At 37.0% G+C, this 16,037-nt stretch overlaps 1 protein-coding gene across 4 annotated transcripts in view; it reads right to left on the reverse strand.

Moving 5' to 3' along the window:
- Positions 1-1,865: 1,865 nt before the first annotated feature.
- LOC134842648 (multiple epidermal growth factor-like domains protein 10) overlaps positions 1,866-16,037 on the reverse strand; it is a 185,935-nt gene continuing 171,763 nt past the window's right edge. For all 4 annotated transcript variants that reach the window (XM_063859087.1, XM_063859086.1, XM_063859085.1 and 1 more), the window contains exons 7-11: positions 15,293-15,531; positions 13,075-13,241; positions 4,841-5,022; positions 4,400-4,624; positions 1,866-2,449 (exon numbers count right to left, since the gene is read on the reverse strand). In XM_063859087.1, the coding sequence (XP_063715157.1) occupies positions 1,955-2,449; positions 4,400-4,624; positions 4,841-5,022; positions 13,075-13,241; positions 15,293-15,531 (1,308 nt within the window). In that variant the 3' untranslated portion in view covers positions 1,866-1,954. The remainder of the gene's footprint in view (positions 2,450-4,399; positions 4,625-4,840; positions 5,023-13,074; positions 13,242-15,292; positions 15,532-16,037) is intronic.

A 16,037-nucleotide genomic window follows, 5' to 3' on the forward strand; every position in this document is an offset into this window, starting at 1 on the left:
TTTGTCTGTTTTCGAGCGAGTAAAACGAGCAAGCCGCCTCATCTAGATTTTCAACCAAAAGCATTTGCCAGAAGAAATCATGGTAATTGGCAGAGTAATAAACCATAAAAAAGCCTTTTCAGCACTGATTCAAGCGACAATATAAAAATCAAAAGTTGTCCCAAGTTGAGAAAAACCGGTTTGAAATTTTTGAAATTCGATCTGTTTTTGAGCGAAAAAAACCAAGCGAGCAGGCGTATTTTTTTAAAGAAAAGTGAACGATGAATTTTCGGTTTAACTCAAGTAAAATAAATTTTGGAAGTTTTTTCACCATGTATTTGCAAAAAATTCTGAAAACAAAAATTAAGAATTTTTTTTGAATTTTTTTTCTTGCTTTTTCAACTAAAATCGTTCCCGATCTGCCTATTTTACTGTGGCTGTCGATTATGACTGTTTTTTAGATTTTCATTTCATCTTTTTATCACGCAACGCACAAGAAAAGCAACGATTTATTTTAAAGAGTATGTTCGGAACACTCTGTGCTACTTGCAATGCAACCGGCTATCCTTGTTAGCATTTTGCGAACTTACGGTTTCCGCAATAATAAAAGTAAAAAAAGCACATTTTCTCCATATGTAATTTTTAAGGTCTACATTTGTAGTGTAATTTGTTGATGCGATTTAAAAATCTCAATTAGGAGAAAATAATTTCAGTACAAAAAAATCGCACAAAAATAATTTTCTCACTTTTTTCAGATTAAACATCGGCATGAAAAGTCAACTGAACAGCCCTGTTTATAAATTCACTTTCTGTAAACTCATATCAATTATAAGTCGAACAAATAAAAAAAGCTTGTATATAATCAAAAAAATGATTAATACAAAATTGATGATTGAAAATCAATTTAATTGTGTTCAAATGGGATTAAGGATTATATCATTGAATTCAAAAACCAAAAGATTTTAAATAGCGTTAGATTGATGTTTAAATTTCGAATTAAGATTAATTTAATTCTTTTTAAAGGTACTCCAAATCCATCTTAATTTGCCGAAATAGGTTTTGACACCACAACAAATCTGCATCGAGACTTGTCAGAGCAGGTAGTTTCGTAGTTTTTGCCAATAGGACTGTGGTAAAAAATTCTGAGCTTTTTTGCACAGCAATTGGTTCTTTTTTTCATTAAAATTTTGTTTTTGCAAAAGTACCACCAAGTTTTTTAAATATACTAAACTTTATTCCTTTTCAATTTTTTTGTTTTGATGACTGATAGTTGGGAAGAACTTTGTATTTAGGCGTTTTAATTTTTTTTCACGCACAATGGGTTGAGTGTTGTATCACATTAAAACCCTTTCAGTCTTAAGTGGATCGAAGTTTGAAAATGTTCAAAATTTTTTCAGTGTCGAGAACAACTGGTTTTAAAATTTGGAGTTATTATTGAAGCTATGAAGCTATTATTGAAGTTTTAATTAAAAGAAGAGAACTTAACTGAAGCAGAACGAAAAAAAAAATCGAATTTTTATCATGAATATTGAAGCACTGTAGTCACATGTAGTTAACTCAATTTTGTGGAAAAAATTCAGTTTTTTTCTTTTTTCTTGAGTTTTTGTGTGTAGGCAGAAAAAAATTAAGTCTCAAAAAAATAATAATGACATATAAAAGTTTTCAGGTTTAATTTCGCTTATCTCTTACATAAAAAATTAAACAAAAAAGAAAAAATGAATTCTTTTCCCAAAATTGAGCTCAATAGAAAAATTGAACAGAAGCCGGCAGAATATTTTTCGTTTTTTAAAATGGCACCATTTTAGTGCGATGCAGAAAAATTTAGATTTTGACTGTTCACCATGGTCATACTTGGTGAAAATTAGCACTAATAAGTCACAAAAATATATTTGATTGGAAAGTGAGTAAACATTAAAATCACAAAGTGACAATTACAATAGCTTCACTAATACTAAAGTGTTGAGTTAACTTGTCTTCAAGAATATGTTTCTAAATTTTGGCTGCCATATAGTTCCATTTGAGCACCATATGTATCGGACGGAGACCTGTAGTGCTCCGAATGACTACTCTCACTCCTCAGCATAAACGACGACATCCTGCTTGCATTCGTATTATTACTGTTCCCGTATGTATCTCGCGACAGCGTGGCCACGCTAGGCTCTGTTGGTCTATGCAGTAAAGTTGAAAACTTGACCGAGCCTGGTTTAGGTTCCGCGGTTTCGTATAGCGAGGCGTAGTTCATTTCTTCGTATAGGTTCTCGTCTCTTATGGTCTCGTATGTTCCGCTATCGTAACTTGCTCGAGCATCGTTTATGGGTTCGTTGGTAAATGGGTTGTAGTGACTGCTCGACGGAAGGTTCGCCGACGGCGGAGGATTGTCGAGTGAGTAATCGTTTGGAACTGTATGCTGGAATGGGTTTCGAGAGACGACAGGTACCATATATGGCAACTCGACTCGTTGGCCAGGACCCTAGAATATAATATTATTGGTAAAAAAATCAAGTTTTAATGTTTTTGTATCAGTTGAACATTGTTTAACAGCATTATAAATTTTGCAATTCTCCACCCTTTTGTAAGGAAACCGTTGACTTTTATGTGTCCTGCTCAATTTTTACACTTACGAGAGCAAGTGTCTTGTTATCGGGGACATGAGAGCAAAATTCATGTTATCAAGTGCTAGAACTTTTTCCTGGTAGCAACTTTTCTTACAAGAAATTGCACTTGCTTCAACATTAACTTTTAACCCTTGCGATAGCAAGGCTATTGCAATCGGGTACTGGACTTTTTTCCGTAAAAAACTTAACGTACAGGATTCATCTCCTGGACTCTGGACTCATTCATCCACTGGGCCTTTCTGTTGCAACAAAGACATTTTGGGCATGTTAGCATTTCAAATATATGGCCTATTCGAAACGTGTTTTTTATGTTGGTTGTAATTTTATCAACTCGCTTTGTTAACATTTCATTTTTGTTTGTTTTTCTTGTTCTTTTTTCTCGGTTAAATAGGTATTGCCTTCTTTCACATCGCCTAGTGGTCCCATATTGTATCGTTTGATGAGCGAAAATTTTATTTGTGTGCATGTGTATGCGTTTTGAGGGGCCTGAGTTTAACAATTTTTTTCTAAAAAATTTTGACCTTTTTTACCGAATTGTTTTCAGTTTTTTTCGGCTTTAAGGGTTTCTGCTCAGTTATTTTTTTTACCGCTTGTCAAGCTCTGCGATGGTAATTTTTACATTCTATTGTTTAAAATTGTTTTTGACTTCTAGAGTAGATCTGTGTTTTTACTTTTCTGAGTTTTTTCGATTATTCTACCAATCTTGGGTTTTGGGTTCAATCAAAATTTCAGGTTAAGTGAATTTCCTCTGCATCAGCGGCATATGCCTAGTTTTTTTCTAAGCAAAAAAAACTAATACTCTAATACAAGTGAAAGTTATGAACTTTGACCGTTTTTTGAAGATTTTAACTTCACTCGAAAATTATCGTGACAATTCCCGAGTTAAGCGTGCAATTGAGAAGCCCAATTTTCATAATTTTTCTGTCAATGGCCACTATCTGCTTTAAGCAGAAAAAAAAATTAACTTTCGATTTTTTTTCTGCTTAAATGGCCAAAAAGTTATCGTGGTGGTTGCATGTTTTGTGCGTTTTGATTTTAGGTTGGACTTAAAGCTTTTTAAGATTCAATTTTATTTTTTTTGGCTCAACTGATTTCTGCGCAACGACCGACGGTTTTGTTTTCTTTTCGTAGCTTTGCTCCTAACTTAAAATTTAAAAGTCGTTCTTGGCATTTTAATCTGAAACTTTTCTTTAATAGAAACAGCTATTATGAAAAAATATGGGATTTGGGCTTGTACTTAATTTTATCTTCAATCAAAATAACTGATTGTGGGAACTTTGCCTGCATAACCGAATGCACCCATGTTTTTACACAAAAAATTATGGCCTCGAGAAAGTCGTTAATTGGAAATTACTTGAACTTCCTCAAAAACTACCCTCTCAAATCTCGGTAATTTTTTGTATGTCCTTGGGAAAACTACAAAATTATTTAAGTAGAGAAACAACTAAGGTTTGGGCAAAGTCCAGTTTTTAAAACTTGGAAACTACCCATTTCATTCCGCATCAGTAAATGATTTAAAAAAAAACTTTTCTTCTAGGTATTTCCAGCTTTAGCTACGCCCCTAGTCTTTTATCTGGTCATAAGAAAATTTTGGTTTACCTTGTTTTTTTTTTCTTTTTTTTTTCGACTTCCTTTGATTTTTTTGTTTGTGTTGTGTAGCAAGTGGTGCGATGCTTTGCTTCAACTTTCTGTATAATATTCTGATTTCATGTCAGTACTTTTAGTTTTTCACTATTTCTGTATGCGCGAAAATTATAAACTATTCTGATCGAAGAAATTTCTGTTTTTTTTTTGTAAAAACCTACCTTAAGGTTATCCCCATATGAATGTTTGTGAGGCACTGTGGAGTATCCCCGGAAGTTCATCTCGGGTGGCAGTGCAACCAGCATCGGCTGCTGGTCTTTTTCACTGCAACTGGAAGGCGAGCCCAAGTTGACCCCCATACTAGTGCTTCCCTCTAGGTTCCGCCTTGGACCAATAGTGCAATAAGCTTGTGGAACACCTGTGACTGGATCACGGTGGAAAATGACCTAGAACAGTTTCATGGATGTCATTTAAGCTAAAGTTTATTTTAAAAAAACTGTTGAAAATAAAAAAACTGCCTGTAATTCACAGCATGCTCCATTTTTTATTTGCTCCACTTTAAAAAGCAATCTTTTTGTGTCTGCCAAAAATATTCCTTCGCTCGCTTTTCGAGTCGAATGAAACCCTTTGGCAAACAGTTTAAGGGCTCTTTTCTCTCTGACCTCTTCTGGGTTGAGCATGAGTCTGGCGGCGCCCTTTGATCTCTGGTGCTTAGTGTCCTGTCTATGGACGATGACCCTCCTCATGATGAAGAGCAAGATGAGGGCGACCATGACTGCACAGATGACTGCGATGGCTACTATGATTATATTCATGTGGCTGTGCTCATCCGAAGCAGCAGCACCTGCACAAAAAAACACGATGAAATCAAACATTGCATCGTTTTATAATAAAACTACCGTCGCAAATTATTTATAATTTGAAAAATAAGTACAGGAACCAGGGGCGGATTTAGAGGGGTTTTGCAAACGCCCCCTTCAGGGATTCGACCCCCTGACGTCCCAAAGAGTCCCCTTTTGTACTATTTTGAGATATCCCCTTTGTACTATTTTTGGTAACAGCCCGAAAATTTTTCTAAGGGCGTCTTAGGCGCCAATTTATATTACTTTTGAGGGGGGAGCGCGGTCAAAATTTTCCATAAAGTGCCGAAAAATGCCTTTGTTGGTCAAAATTTTCCATAAAGTGCCGAAAAACGCCTTTTTCGGTCTGTTTTTTTTTAAGTTTGAAACCCCCCGCCCCCCTCGAGAAAATCCTAAATCCGCAGCTGAACGAATCTAAGGTAAGGGGAATTTTCAAACGTTTCATCGGCTTTTGTCTCAAGTCGACCAAATCGATTTTTTGGAGACTGATTTTGAGCAATTTCGGGAAGAAATGTTTGAAGTTTGTATAAATTGGCGCCCGTAGAAAATTTATTGGTCTGGTTGATTGAAGAAAGAAGTGAATAGTAGTATCCAGTAGCGGATTTAGGGGGGTGGGCGGACGCCTTTCCCCTCTTAGGGGTTCGACCCCCTGCCGACCCAAAGGGTCGCCCCATTGTACTATTCTGTGATATCCATATTCGCTGACGGTGTTAAAATATTGGATTAAACTAGATAACTAGGTTAGACTTGGTTAACTTAAACTAAGACTAGTTGAAGACTTGATATGTTGATGGTCTCTACTACCGAATAGTTGACTTTTATCTAAGACTAGAATAAAAGACGTGGGGTTAATAAGACTACGCTAAGTAAATACGAAGGATTAAGAAGGATAAAATAAGATTAGTTTTAATAACAAGATTGGTTGCAGTTAGAACGTTTAGTGACTCCATCTTCAGATATGCAAAAAGTCGTTGCGCTTTTGGCAGTTGCTTGGCTAATTAACAATAAGTAAATGAGCAACATAAAGGTTAAAAGGTCGCTAACAAATGATATCCCTTTTGACATTCCCCGCGAAAATTAAATTGAAGTTTGCATATACTTTTCACCCACAAATATTGTGTTAAGGCAAGGAGGTGAAATAACGGAACAAACCCACCAAGGATTTCGCCCGATGAAAGTGGTAACTAGCACACAAGTGGTTCAGGATATTATCAATCGACTAACCGAACCCAAAATAAATTTAACAGTTACAAGAGTTGTACTAATGTTGAACTAAGGGTTAATCCAGGTAAAGCACCAATTTTCAATTGAGCTAGTTTTAGGATTGTACTTTTAGGTAATGATCTAAAAATAGCGCCGTAATAGAGGAAAGACAAAGGAAATGACTTAAGAAAAAAAATTGAGATTATGACCAGAAAGAGAGTTCATGGTTAAGCAAAATTGCGGCGTCACGACTTTAGGCTCTGATTTCTGTCCATTTCCTGAGTTCATCAAGAGTCATAGGGCGACCCAGTAGCTCCATTGCTGCAATCATGGAAGTTTTATTCAGCCAGTCAGGGTTAATCACAATAGGCGTCTCAATAACATCAGCAGGCTCGGAGGGTAGGCCCGATGGATTAAATTCGATCTTCCGCACTTCCGATTTAAATTGCATTTTGTTAGGAGAACGGATTGGTGAGAGCAATAGAAATAGCTGTATTTTGTCTTTTGGTTCAGATCCAGCTTCCGTAAGGTTAACTACGGTCGGTTGTGGTGTAGAAGAAGTTGAAGAAGAAGTTAGGTCAACGACATCTATCTGGTGGCTTTCCGATTCTATTGTCATAGTTTCTAAAGATAGAGTGGATGGTGGGGTTGTTTTATAGGTTGTCGTGTGTTCTCCTGGTCTATCGTCCGAAGTTTGGACAAGGCTAGTGAATACTTTCTCGCCGAGTAATAATGGCGGTTGTCTGGTCAGAATCAGTCTGGTGTTCTGACGATTTTCTTGGAGGCGGCGATTTCTTAGGGGAAAAAGCTTTCCGTTTAGGCATACCCGTTAATTTAGGTTTGGATGAGCTCTGGGTGGGAGTAAGGTTCTTAGTCTGGTTCTCGGTGTTCGTCTTCGTTATACTCGTATGCCGCTCTGTGGACTGAGAAGTTTTTGGGTTGGTTGACTCCGGTTTTTTGCTTTCAGTAGTTAGTTCTGATCAGTTTTTATCAGATTCAACGTGGCTGTCCAACTGGATGAGTGGTGGGGTCGCACGCTGGTCTGAGTTATTATCCCCTGAATCTAGATCAATCGGCGTATGACAAGCATTTTGCTCCTTCTCTGTGTTTGATTCTTCTTTTCGGGAGAATTTCCTGTTTGATGTTGGTTGGTTCTTGCGCTGTTTGGTCTTGTCGATTTTCTAAATTACTCCTAACAAGTGGTTTCAGATCTTGAAGTAAAAAAAAATCGCTGGCATTGTCATCAGATATCGTATCATTTGGTGGGTTCGTCAAAAATATGTCGGGTGTATGTTTTCTTTGTGGACGGATGGGTTGACCCGGCGGGCTTACTTCTTGATTGCTTTCTCTGTCAAAAGGGTACCTTAAATATTTTCTTTCCTCCTCTTCCTCTCGTAGCAGAGTTTCTCTCGAGCTGTTCATTGTCGCATTTCGCCTAGCGATATCCAGTTTTTCAAATTTTGCCAATAATTTTTTCTTCTTTTGTGTTGACTTAGAGCTCTTGAATCCAATTTTGTTGACGATTTCATAACTTTCCTAGGTCTTTTTTTGGCATGAAACCGGATGAGTTGATTCTTCTCTTGAGGTTGAGGGCTATTTTTTTTCGGTGCAGAGGGCTTTTTCACGGCTAAATCAATTTTACGAATTACTTTCCCGTTTTTAAGGGTAATTTTATGATCCGATTCTCTTATGATTTCTTCCTTAAGTTCTTTACAGTATGGTTTGTCCTTCTTTCTATCTTGTACTTTTCTGTAGATAAGTTTCTTACCCGATGAATTACTCAAGTAGGGATTTTTCACGCCTAGGGTTTTTCTTTTCTCTGCGCGAGAGAGGACTTTGACAGGGGAACCGGAGCTTGTAGGTACATATCTAGTTGCATCAGATGTGTCGTCTGATGAGGATGATTCTTTGTCTAGGTGTCGGTCTTCAATTTCATCAGGGGCATCACAATCATGTCGTATGTCCTGGCACATTATTTTTTGTCCTTTATCTATACATAACAATGTTTTGTTCCAATCCAGGTTTCTTGACGATGGAAGTTTTACTAAATTATGCCAAATCGTGTTTGGGGATCTACCGAAGAGTGCTTCGAAAAGGGAGTAATTTAGTGATTGTTGTGTTACAGTTCTTAGGCACTTTATGATCTTTCGTAATGCAATTACTAAGGAAGGTTTTAAATTTTCTTGCGCCATAACCATAAGTCGTTCTGAATTATTCTAATTAGACGCTCGACCTGGCCCCTAGCTCTATGGTCACCCATTGGATTGAATATGACGTTGATTTTGTGTTCTTGACAAAATTCTCGAGCTTCCTTAGAGATAAACCCCGGCCATTGGTCCTTTTTAATAGTTCTGGGTGTTCCGTGGAAAGTCATATTTTTTCTAAGAAAGTTTATTACCGATTTAGCGTATGTGCTTGATGTTATTTGTACCGATGGCAGATTTGAAAATCAATCAACTTTTAGGAGTATATGTTTTTTTGTTCCCGAAGTTAATGGTACCGAGCCGGCAAAGTCTATTTCCATTTCTTGATTTGTTTCAACGACCGATGGGAGTTTTCCAAGGTTATCATGTTTTGTCAGTGGCTTCAAACTTTTACCTGCTTGTACACACTCGATACAATTTTCTCCATGTACTTGAATTTCTCTGTAGTTTTTTGGCCACCAGATGAAGAGGGTTGCCAGTCTTTCAATTGCAAACTTGACTGGGGGAGCTTCATGTAATCTGTGTAGCATCGTCGTCTTCAAGCATGCTGGTATAACCAGTCTATCGTCAAAGTAAAGGCATCCTCCGTTAACGTGCGAGTTGTTGATGTAAGGTTTGTAATAGTTTCCCAGCTGTAATAAGTAATGTTTTCTGTCTTCTTCGATTGCTTCTATAATTTTCTTTAATACCAGCTGTTGCTTCGATAAATTTAGAATCAAAGATTTCAGGCCATGAGAACGGGAATAATTTGTGTTTAACCGGCTTAGAACTTTTTTCTTTCGTGGGGTTTTACTCAGAAGATGTACCCGACTAGTACTGGGTTTTTAGGCTTGGGCAATGTTTACAGTTGAGTTTTCAGGTTGTTCAGTTACTTCTAGTTGATCAGAGATATCTTTTAAAAACTTTTAGTTTGTAGAAAAATCGATAGTTTTATAAGATGGAAAGCAGTCTTCTGTTCGCGAATGTAAATTTTGAGGTAGATTGCAAAGTTTCTGCAGCATTCGCAATTCGTTTTTCACGTTCTACTTCTTGACTTGTCATATAATTAGCCAATTGGCCGATGACGTTGCAGTGTATGACGTCATGAGAGAATTTATGTTGCAAAAATTTGTTTCTTAATTGCGGACGAGAATATCTAGGCATCAAATGTTCGAAGCCTAAGATATTGCTTATTGTGATGATCGAAGCCTAAGATACGTCAAAGTGATTATTTATCACTGTATTGTAGATTTCCTTCTTGATTTTTTTGAACGCCTACAGGTGTACCTTGGACCAATTAAACTGTTTGTTCTTTTGCATTAGTTCTCTAAATGGTGCTGGTAGTAATGCTAAAATCGGTATGAATTTTTCGAATTGGTTAATAGATCCCATTAACGATCTTATGTCTTTAATAGAACGTGGTTCTTTTAGATTTCTGATTGCGTCTGATTTGTGTACTAATGTAGTTGTCCCCTTCGCGTCGATTTTGAATCCTAGCCATTCTATGTTATGCGTCAAAAATTTACATTTCTCCCATTTTATGGCTAAACCTTCGTCCTCCAACGTTTTTCAAACGTTAATAACTAATTTGCGATGCTCTTCAGCGCTGCCTACGGTAGCAACTAAAACGTAACCTAAATAACAGTGTGTATTAGGTAACTTTTCCGTCAAACGGTCCATGATCCGTTGAAATTCATTAGGCATATCACCTAGTCCGTACAATCCAGTTTTGAAGCAATATGATCCTGTAACGTGTCCTCCCACAATATTAAAATTGCAATGGGAACTTGCTTTTTCAGATAATGGTATCTGGCTTTATGCATATTTTAGGTTAACAGATGAGAACCAAATTTTGTTTTCGTCATATCTACTAGTTGTTACCGCGACATTATCGATTATTTAAAACAGATTAGGCAGTCGGTTTCTGTTACAAAATATCTGTTTTTCAAGCAGTTTTGAGTTTAAGGCCAGTTTGATTGACCCGCCTCTTTTTGCTGTAATGACGATAGGGGAGATAAAGCAATCTTCCAATTATCTGGACAGTTTTTCGATATGCCCGTCTCTATGTAACTGATCGATGCATAATTTCAATTTGAGGAGTATGTGGATCGCTATGCTTTTCTCTTTTACCTGTATCGGTTTGATAGGTTCATTAAAAAAGGTGTTCATGATAAAAAAATTTCTTCTACCGGTTATTTTTGGGAATCGTCAGGGAGTCGGCGTGATATAAAAAATTTGAACTCACGTTGAATTGGTGTGTCGACATGTTGACATGGTTTTCTATCCGTTTCAAAATTTATCTGATTTACATCTATCCCGACGGGTGGTTTGCTCGGGGTCTTCCGTACTTCTAACACTGTGGATGGTGCCTGCTTCTATAGAACCTCAATTCCTAAGTTCGGTCGTATATTCTTTCCCAGAACATTTCTTTCTGCCCCTTCAGTGATAATCAATTATTGATCCTTGGCGTCCCATCTTTTTGACTGAATCCTCACTATAACTTTTCCAACGAGATTTATCGTACTCCCAAAGCCCTGATATGCTTTTGCTTTTTTCGTGAACTCGTCGACTGCTTCTATCTTTAAAAATCTGTCTCTTATTTTCAATTCAGGAAGTAAGTCTCTCTCAATAAACAAAACTGGGCTTGCTGAATCGATTTGAATATCGGCAAAGTAAGGGTTAAAATTTCCCATTGATACCATAAGTGTCTTTTTCAGTTCCAGACCTTCATAATTGAATACAGTTCGTCTCACGCCCCCTTCGATTTTATCTTTCACCGCGTTTACTTGATTGTCACTGTCTACCGCTAAGACCAAGAAGTATTCCAGATCAACTTCAAACTCGGGATTATCCTGCAGGTTGGCCCTATACGTTTCTTGCTCGGCTAGTTTTGCATTTTGATCGACTATGTTATTTTGTGTTCTGGCTGCACTTCTACAATGTTTGGCGAAATGGCCTTTGCGACCACACGTGTTGCAATTCCTATCTCTAGCAGGGCATGAAGTAAGGTGGCCCTTCTTGAACTGTTGACCACGATTTCTACATTTATTGATTTCTACAATATTTAAAGTGGGTTCGTTTTTTACATAATGTGGTTTTTGTACAGAATTGAATACAGGAATTTTTAAGTACTGTTGGAGTATCTTCGTACCTCTCATGAACGAGTTCATATGCTTACACGTTTTCTGGGGTCAAATATTCGATGCATAGTTTTTTTTTGACTCTCGACGTTCTGTGATGAAAATGTCCCTGACTAATTCTGCCTCAAGTTCGCCAAGTTTACAATTTTTGCCATTTCTGAGAGAGGCTCGCGGAACTTTTTAGTGACTCATGATTTTTTTGTCTTCGGCCAAAAAATTAGTATCTCTCGTTGGTCAGATTTAAAGTTACAGTGAACGTTGTTTTTAGTAGATCCCAAAATTTTGCGAAATTTATGTCAAGTTTTTTTTCCGAGGTTTTTGAGTGAAAAGCTTTTTTTTCCCTCCTTTTCCGAATGCTGAGTATAATTGTGACTTTAACTTCTTGTTGATATCACCGATCTGAAGTCCTTTCAGATCTCGCGTTGTCTTTTGCTTTCCTCCTTCTCACCTCTTCGTTGTGGACTTGTAGAGATTGTTTCTATCGTTCTTCTATTTCGGCCCGACGGGATGATAATCGGAAGGTTCCACTATTTCTTAGATGGGTATATTAGTTCGGGTCTTTCCGGAGGGTTCAATGATTGTCAATTGAAAAATTTCTGACCTTTTTTCTCAATCATGTTGACTCTCGTTTGATGCGTTATTCCAGAAAAAACTCTAGGCCTCGAAGTTTCGACTCGTTTGACTGCGCCATATTAAAAATTTGGATTAAACTAGATAACTAGGTTAGACTTGGTTAATTTAAACAAAGATTAGTTTAAGACTTGATATGTTGAGGATCTCTACTACCGAATAGTAGACTTTTATCGAAGACTAGATTACAAGACGTGGGGTTAATAAGACTACGCTAACTAAAAACGAAAGATTAAGAAGGCTGAATTAAGATTAGTGTTGATAACAAGATTGGTTGCGCTTAGAACGCTTAGTGACTCCAACTTCAGATATACCAAATGTCGTTGCGCTTTTGGCAGGTGTTTGGCTAATTAACAATAAGTAAATGATCTACATAAAGGTTAAAAGGTCGCTAACAAATGATATCCTTTTTGACAGATGGACCCCAAAATTTTCTAAAGACGCCTTTGGCGCCAATCTATTGTAATTTTGAGAGGGGAGCGCGCGCCGAAAAAACGCGATTTTTTGGTCGACATTTCCAAAAAGTGCTTAAAAACGCCTGGTTTGGGAGAGCTCAGAAAATCAATTAAGTCGACCAAAAAAAAGTCGACAACAAAATTTTCAAGTTTTTTTGAAAATCCGCCCGCACCCCCTCGAGAAATTCCTAGATCCGCGCCTCGTAGTATTAAAAGGGAACCTTTGGACAATGAGGAGTCAATTTCCTGAAGAGAGTCGCCTTCGCAACACTCTCAGTCTCTTTTAATCCGCAGTTGCTAACAACTTAGCAAATTTTAACTAGATTTCATGGCCTCCATTTTTTATAGCATTTTTCAGGCTTTTTTTTCACAGTTTTCTTTTTTCCTTTTTTTCCATTCTTTTTCACAGTTTTTACGGCACTTACAGTTTCTGCCGTGTTTGTCGCAGTCCAGACACTCTCCGGTGAGTCTGCCACAGAACTGGTCTGAATCACAGGCACAGGTGCTGTCACAGTACTTCCCATAGAAACCCCTCTTGCATTCCTCGTAGATTATCGAACAGTTGCCGGGGTCGCGCGGGTTGTCCACGCACCTAAATTAAAATACCGTAAATTCAAATAGCTAGTAGTTATGATCGGTAAACCCGATGATTTGAAAGTGTGGAAGGTAGACGACACAAAAGATTGGATAGGCTCTCAATATATGTTCCAGATCTTAGCGAAGATCGTAGCTAAATATGCTAGCATCTGCTGGCCTAAAAATAGCTAATTCAATTAATATCCCGGGTTGACCTCCATAAACAGAAAATACTTATCTTAGAATTCCATACGCCGAAAATGCTTATGACACAATTCAAAAGTATGGAAAAATGCAAATCGTACAATTTTCATACAACTTCAAAAAATCATTGAAAAAAGATTCCAACTAGTTTCTGCGGCTACTATAACCAAATAAAACAGTCTGGTGATAAAATTGTGTTTCAAAAGTAATTTTGAAATCGCCCTCAATTTTTTTTGTTTCTTTTTCAAACTGCAAACCAATTTTGTACCAAAACAAACTTTTCCAGAAAAAATTTTTTGCATACGAAGTTTTTTTTTGTGTGCATAACGTAGTCCGCGATACACTAATTTTGGATTTTTTTTCCTATTCGCATTATAATTTTTTTTTTCAAAAACGCAGAAAACTGCTGTATTTTTTGTATCGCATGTTTATGAATGCCTCGATCAATGTCTGATAAATTGAAAATTCTAATTTTAAAAATAATCTTTTTCGAAAAACTTTGCCAACATTTGAAAGTTTGATGCTTTCAGTATATAATTTGTGAAAACATTTCTTACACAATTCTAGTGGTTTCCAATGCATTGTAAATGCCAGGCGAGCAACTTTTTAGAGACTCTAGTTTTGAGTCAACCATGGGTTTCCTCAGTTGAGTTCGGCCAGGAGACATTAAAAAAATCAACTTTGTGGTTTATGAAAAAATGCTTGTCCTACAATTTCAAAGATCTATAGAATTGTCCAAAATTGTATGATAAACATTTTTTCATATATGAAAATTTTACGGTAAGCATTTTTGGTCAGCCCGGGATGAAAATTGATAGATGCGAACCGCGCAAAAAACCACCCTTTAATACTTGTTTAGGGCACCCATTTTCAGAACTAGGATCCACCCCTTAATGCTTTTAACACACCCAAATTTTAAATGCGTCTTCTTAAAATAAGCAATAACAGCATTTATGTTATCTTTTATCAAAAAATTGCTGCTGTCTAATTTGTTTGTGCAGTAAGGTTCATTTTTATCAATTTTGTTGAGCTCAGAAAATCAATTGTGCATTTTGTGAATTGTAAGCGGAATCCGCATTAAGGATGCTCCTCTTGTTCTTCTTTTGTTCTTTCATTTCTTTGATCATTCCGACAACATTTTTACATGTTTAAAGTCTTGTCTCTAGAATCCAGGAACATAGAAACACAAAATTGTGCGCCTATCCAGTGTACAATATGGCCTCGTAATGGTCGACCCAAAGAAAGTCAAAAAATGTTTCTAGTTCCTATTAATTTTTGAGTCCGCCGAACTCTCGGTCATTGCAAATATAAGATTTATACAAGAAATACTCAAGAATGGTACGTGAGCGACAATTAAGTAGGAATTGTAAGATTAAGTGGGAATTGTATGATGATCATTTTTTTTCAAAAAATGAAAACCTCGGTTTTTTTTATCACCAGACTGTTTTATCAGCATCAAACAGCCGCAAAAATTAGTTTATATCTTTTTTCAACCATTTTTTGAAATTGTATGAAAATTGTATGACAAGCATTTTTCCACACACTTGATGTATGGAATTGTATGATAAGCATTTTTGGTGTACGGAGGTCAACTCGGGGGGTTGCGAAAGGTTAAAACAAAGCTGGGATACTTTAGAAATGGGTTATTGCAGATCTAATTTCAGATCTGAAATTTAGTTTTTCTTGGTAATTTCAGATCTGAAAAATTAAAAACTCTGACTCAAGTTTTGCTATTTTTGATACTTTACTATTTGATAGCTTCTGCAGGTACTCAGCAAAGTTAGCAACTCATTGTTTCTTTTTGAAACACTTTGCTTGTCCAATCCTGCGAATTGTCAGGGGAGGAATGGTGAAAAAACTTACCTGCAGAATCCCGCGAATGAATCACAATTGAGGTTAAACGGACAGTCGCACTTCAACCCGCAATTCTGCCCCCATGACCCGGCAGGACACACTTCATTGCACGCATAGCCAGAATAGCCGGCATCGCAGTTACACGAGCCAGTGACCTTGTCGCACTTGCCGTTTTGACAAGAGGGGCACGTCGATTGACAGTTGAGTCCAAATTTTCCTTCTGGACATTTGTGTTCACATTTTTCACCCTGTGTTTGAAAAAAATCTACTGATAATGTTTAATGATAAGAATAAAAAGTTGTTTCATACAGCTCGAAGCATTCAGTTGACTTGGCTTTTATTAATATCAAAATTCAACTAATGTCGGTTAAATTCAAAATATCAACACCTTGCTGTTCCACTTTTCGAAGAAAAAGACAGAATATTTGTGCTCAGGGTGTTTTTTTCCCCAACGAATCTCGAATTTTTGACAGATTTTTGCTATATCAAACGAAAGTTTGAAAAAAAATTTTACTTGTGATCAATTTTTGCAAAGCTATTGGGTTCTGAAAACTGACAACTTAGCTGATTTGGAACAACTCAGGTTCGAGATGCTTCGTGCTACTAACGCGTGAGCAGCTTTTCAATCCAGATTGAAAACTGGTGACCGGGCTATTAGCATGTGTGCGTGTTAGCATGCTCATGTAAAACAACGCAGTTGACTCGCTCGCTAGTTCAAAATTAACTTATTAAAATCTGTGTACTCAAATTGCGT

This window comes from Symsagittifera roscoffensis, chromosome 3 (genome assembly GCF_963678635.1).
Source record: "Symsagittifera roscoffensis chromosome 3, txSymRosc1.1, whole genome shotgun sequence".
Taxonomy (NCBI): Eukaryota; Metazoa; Xenacoelomorpha; order Acoela; family Convolutidae; genus Symsagittifera; species Symsagittifera roscoffensis.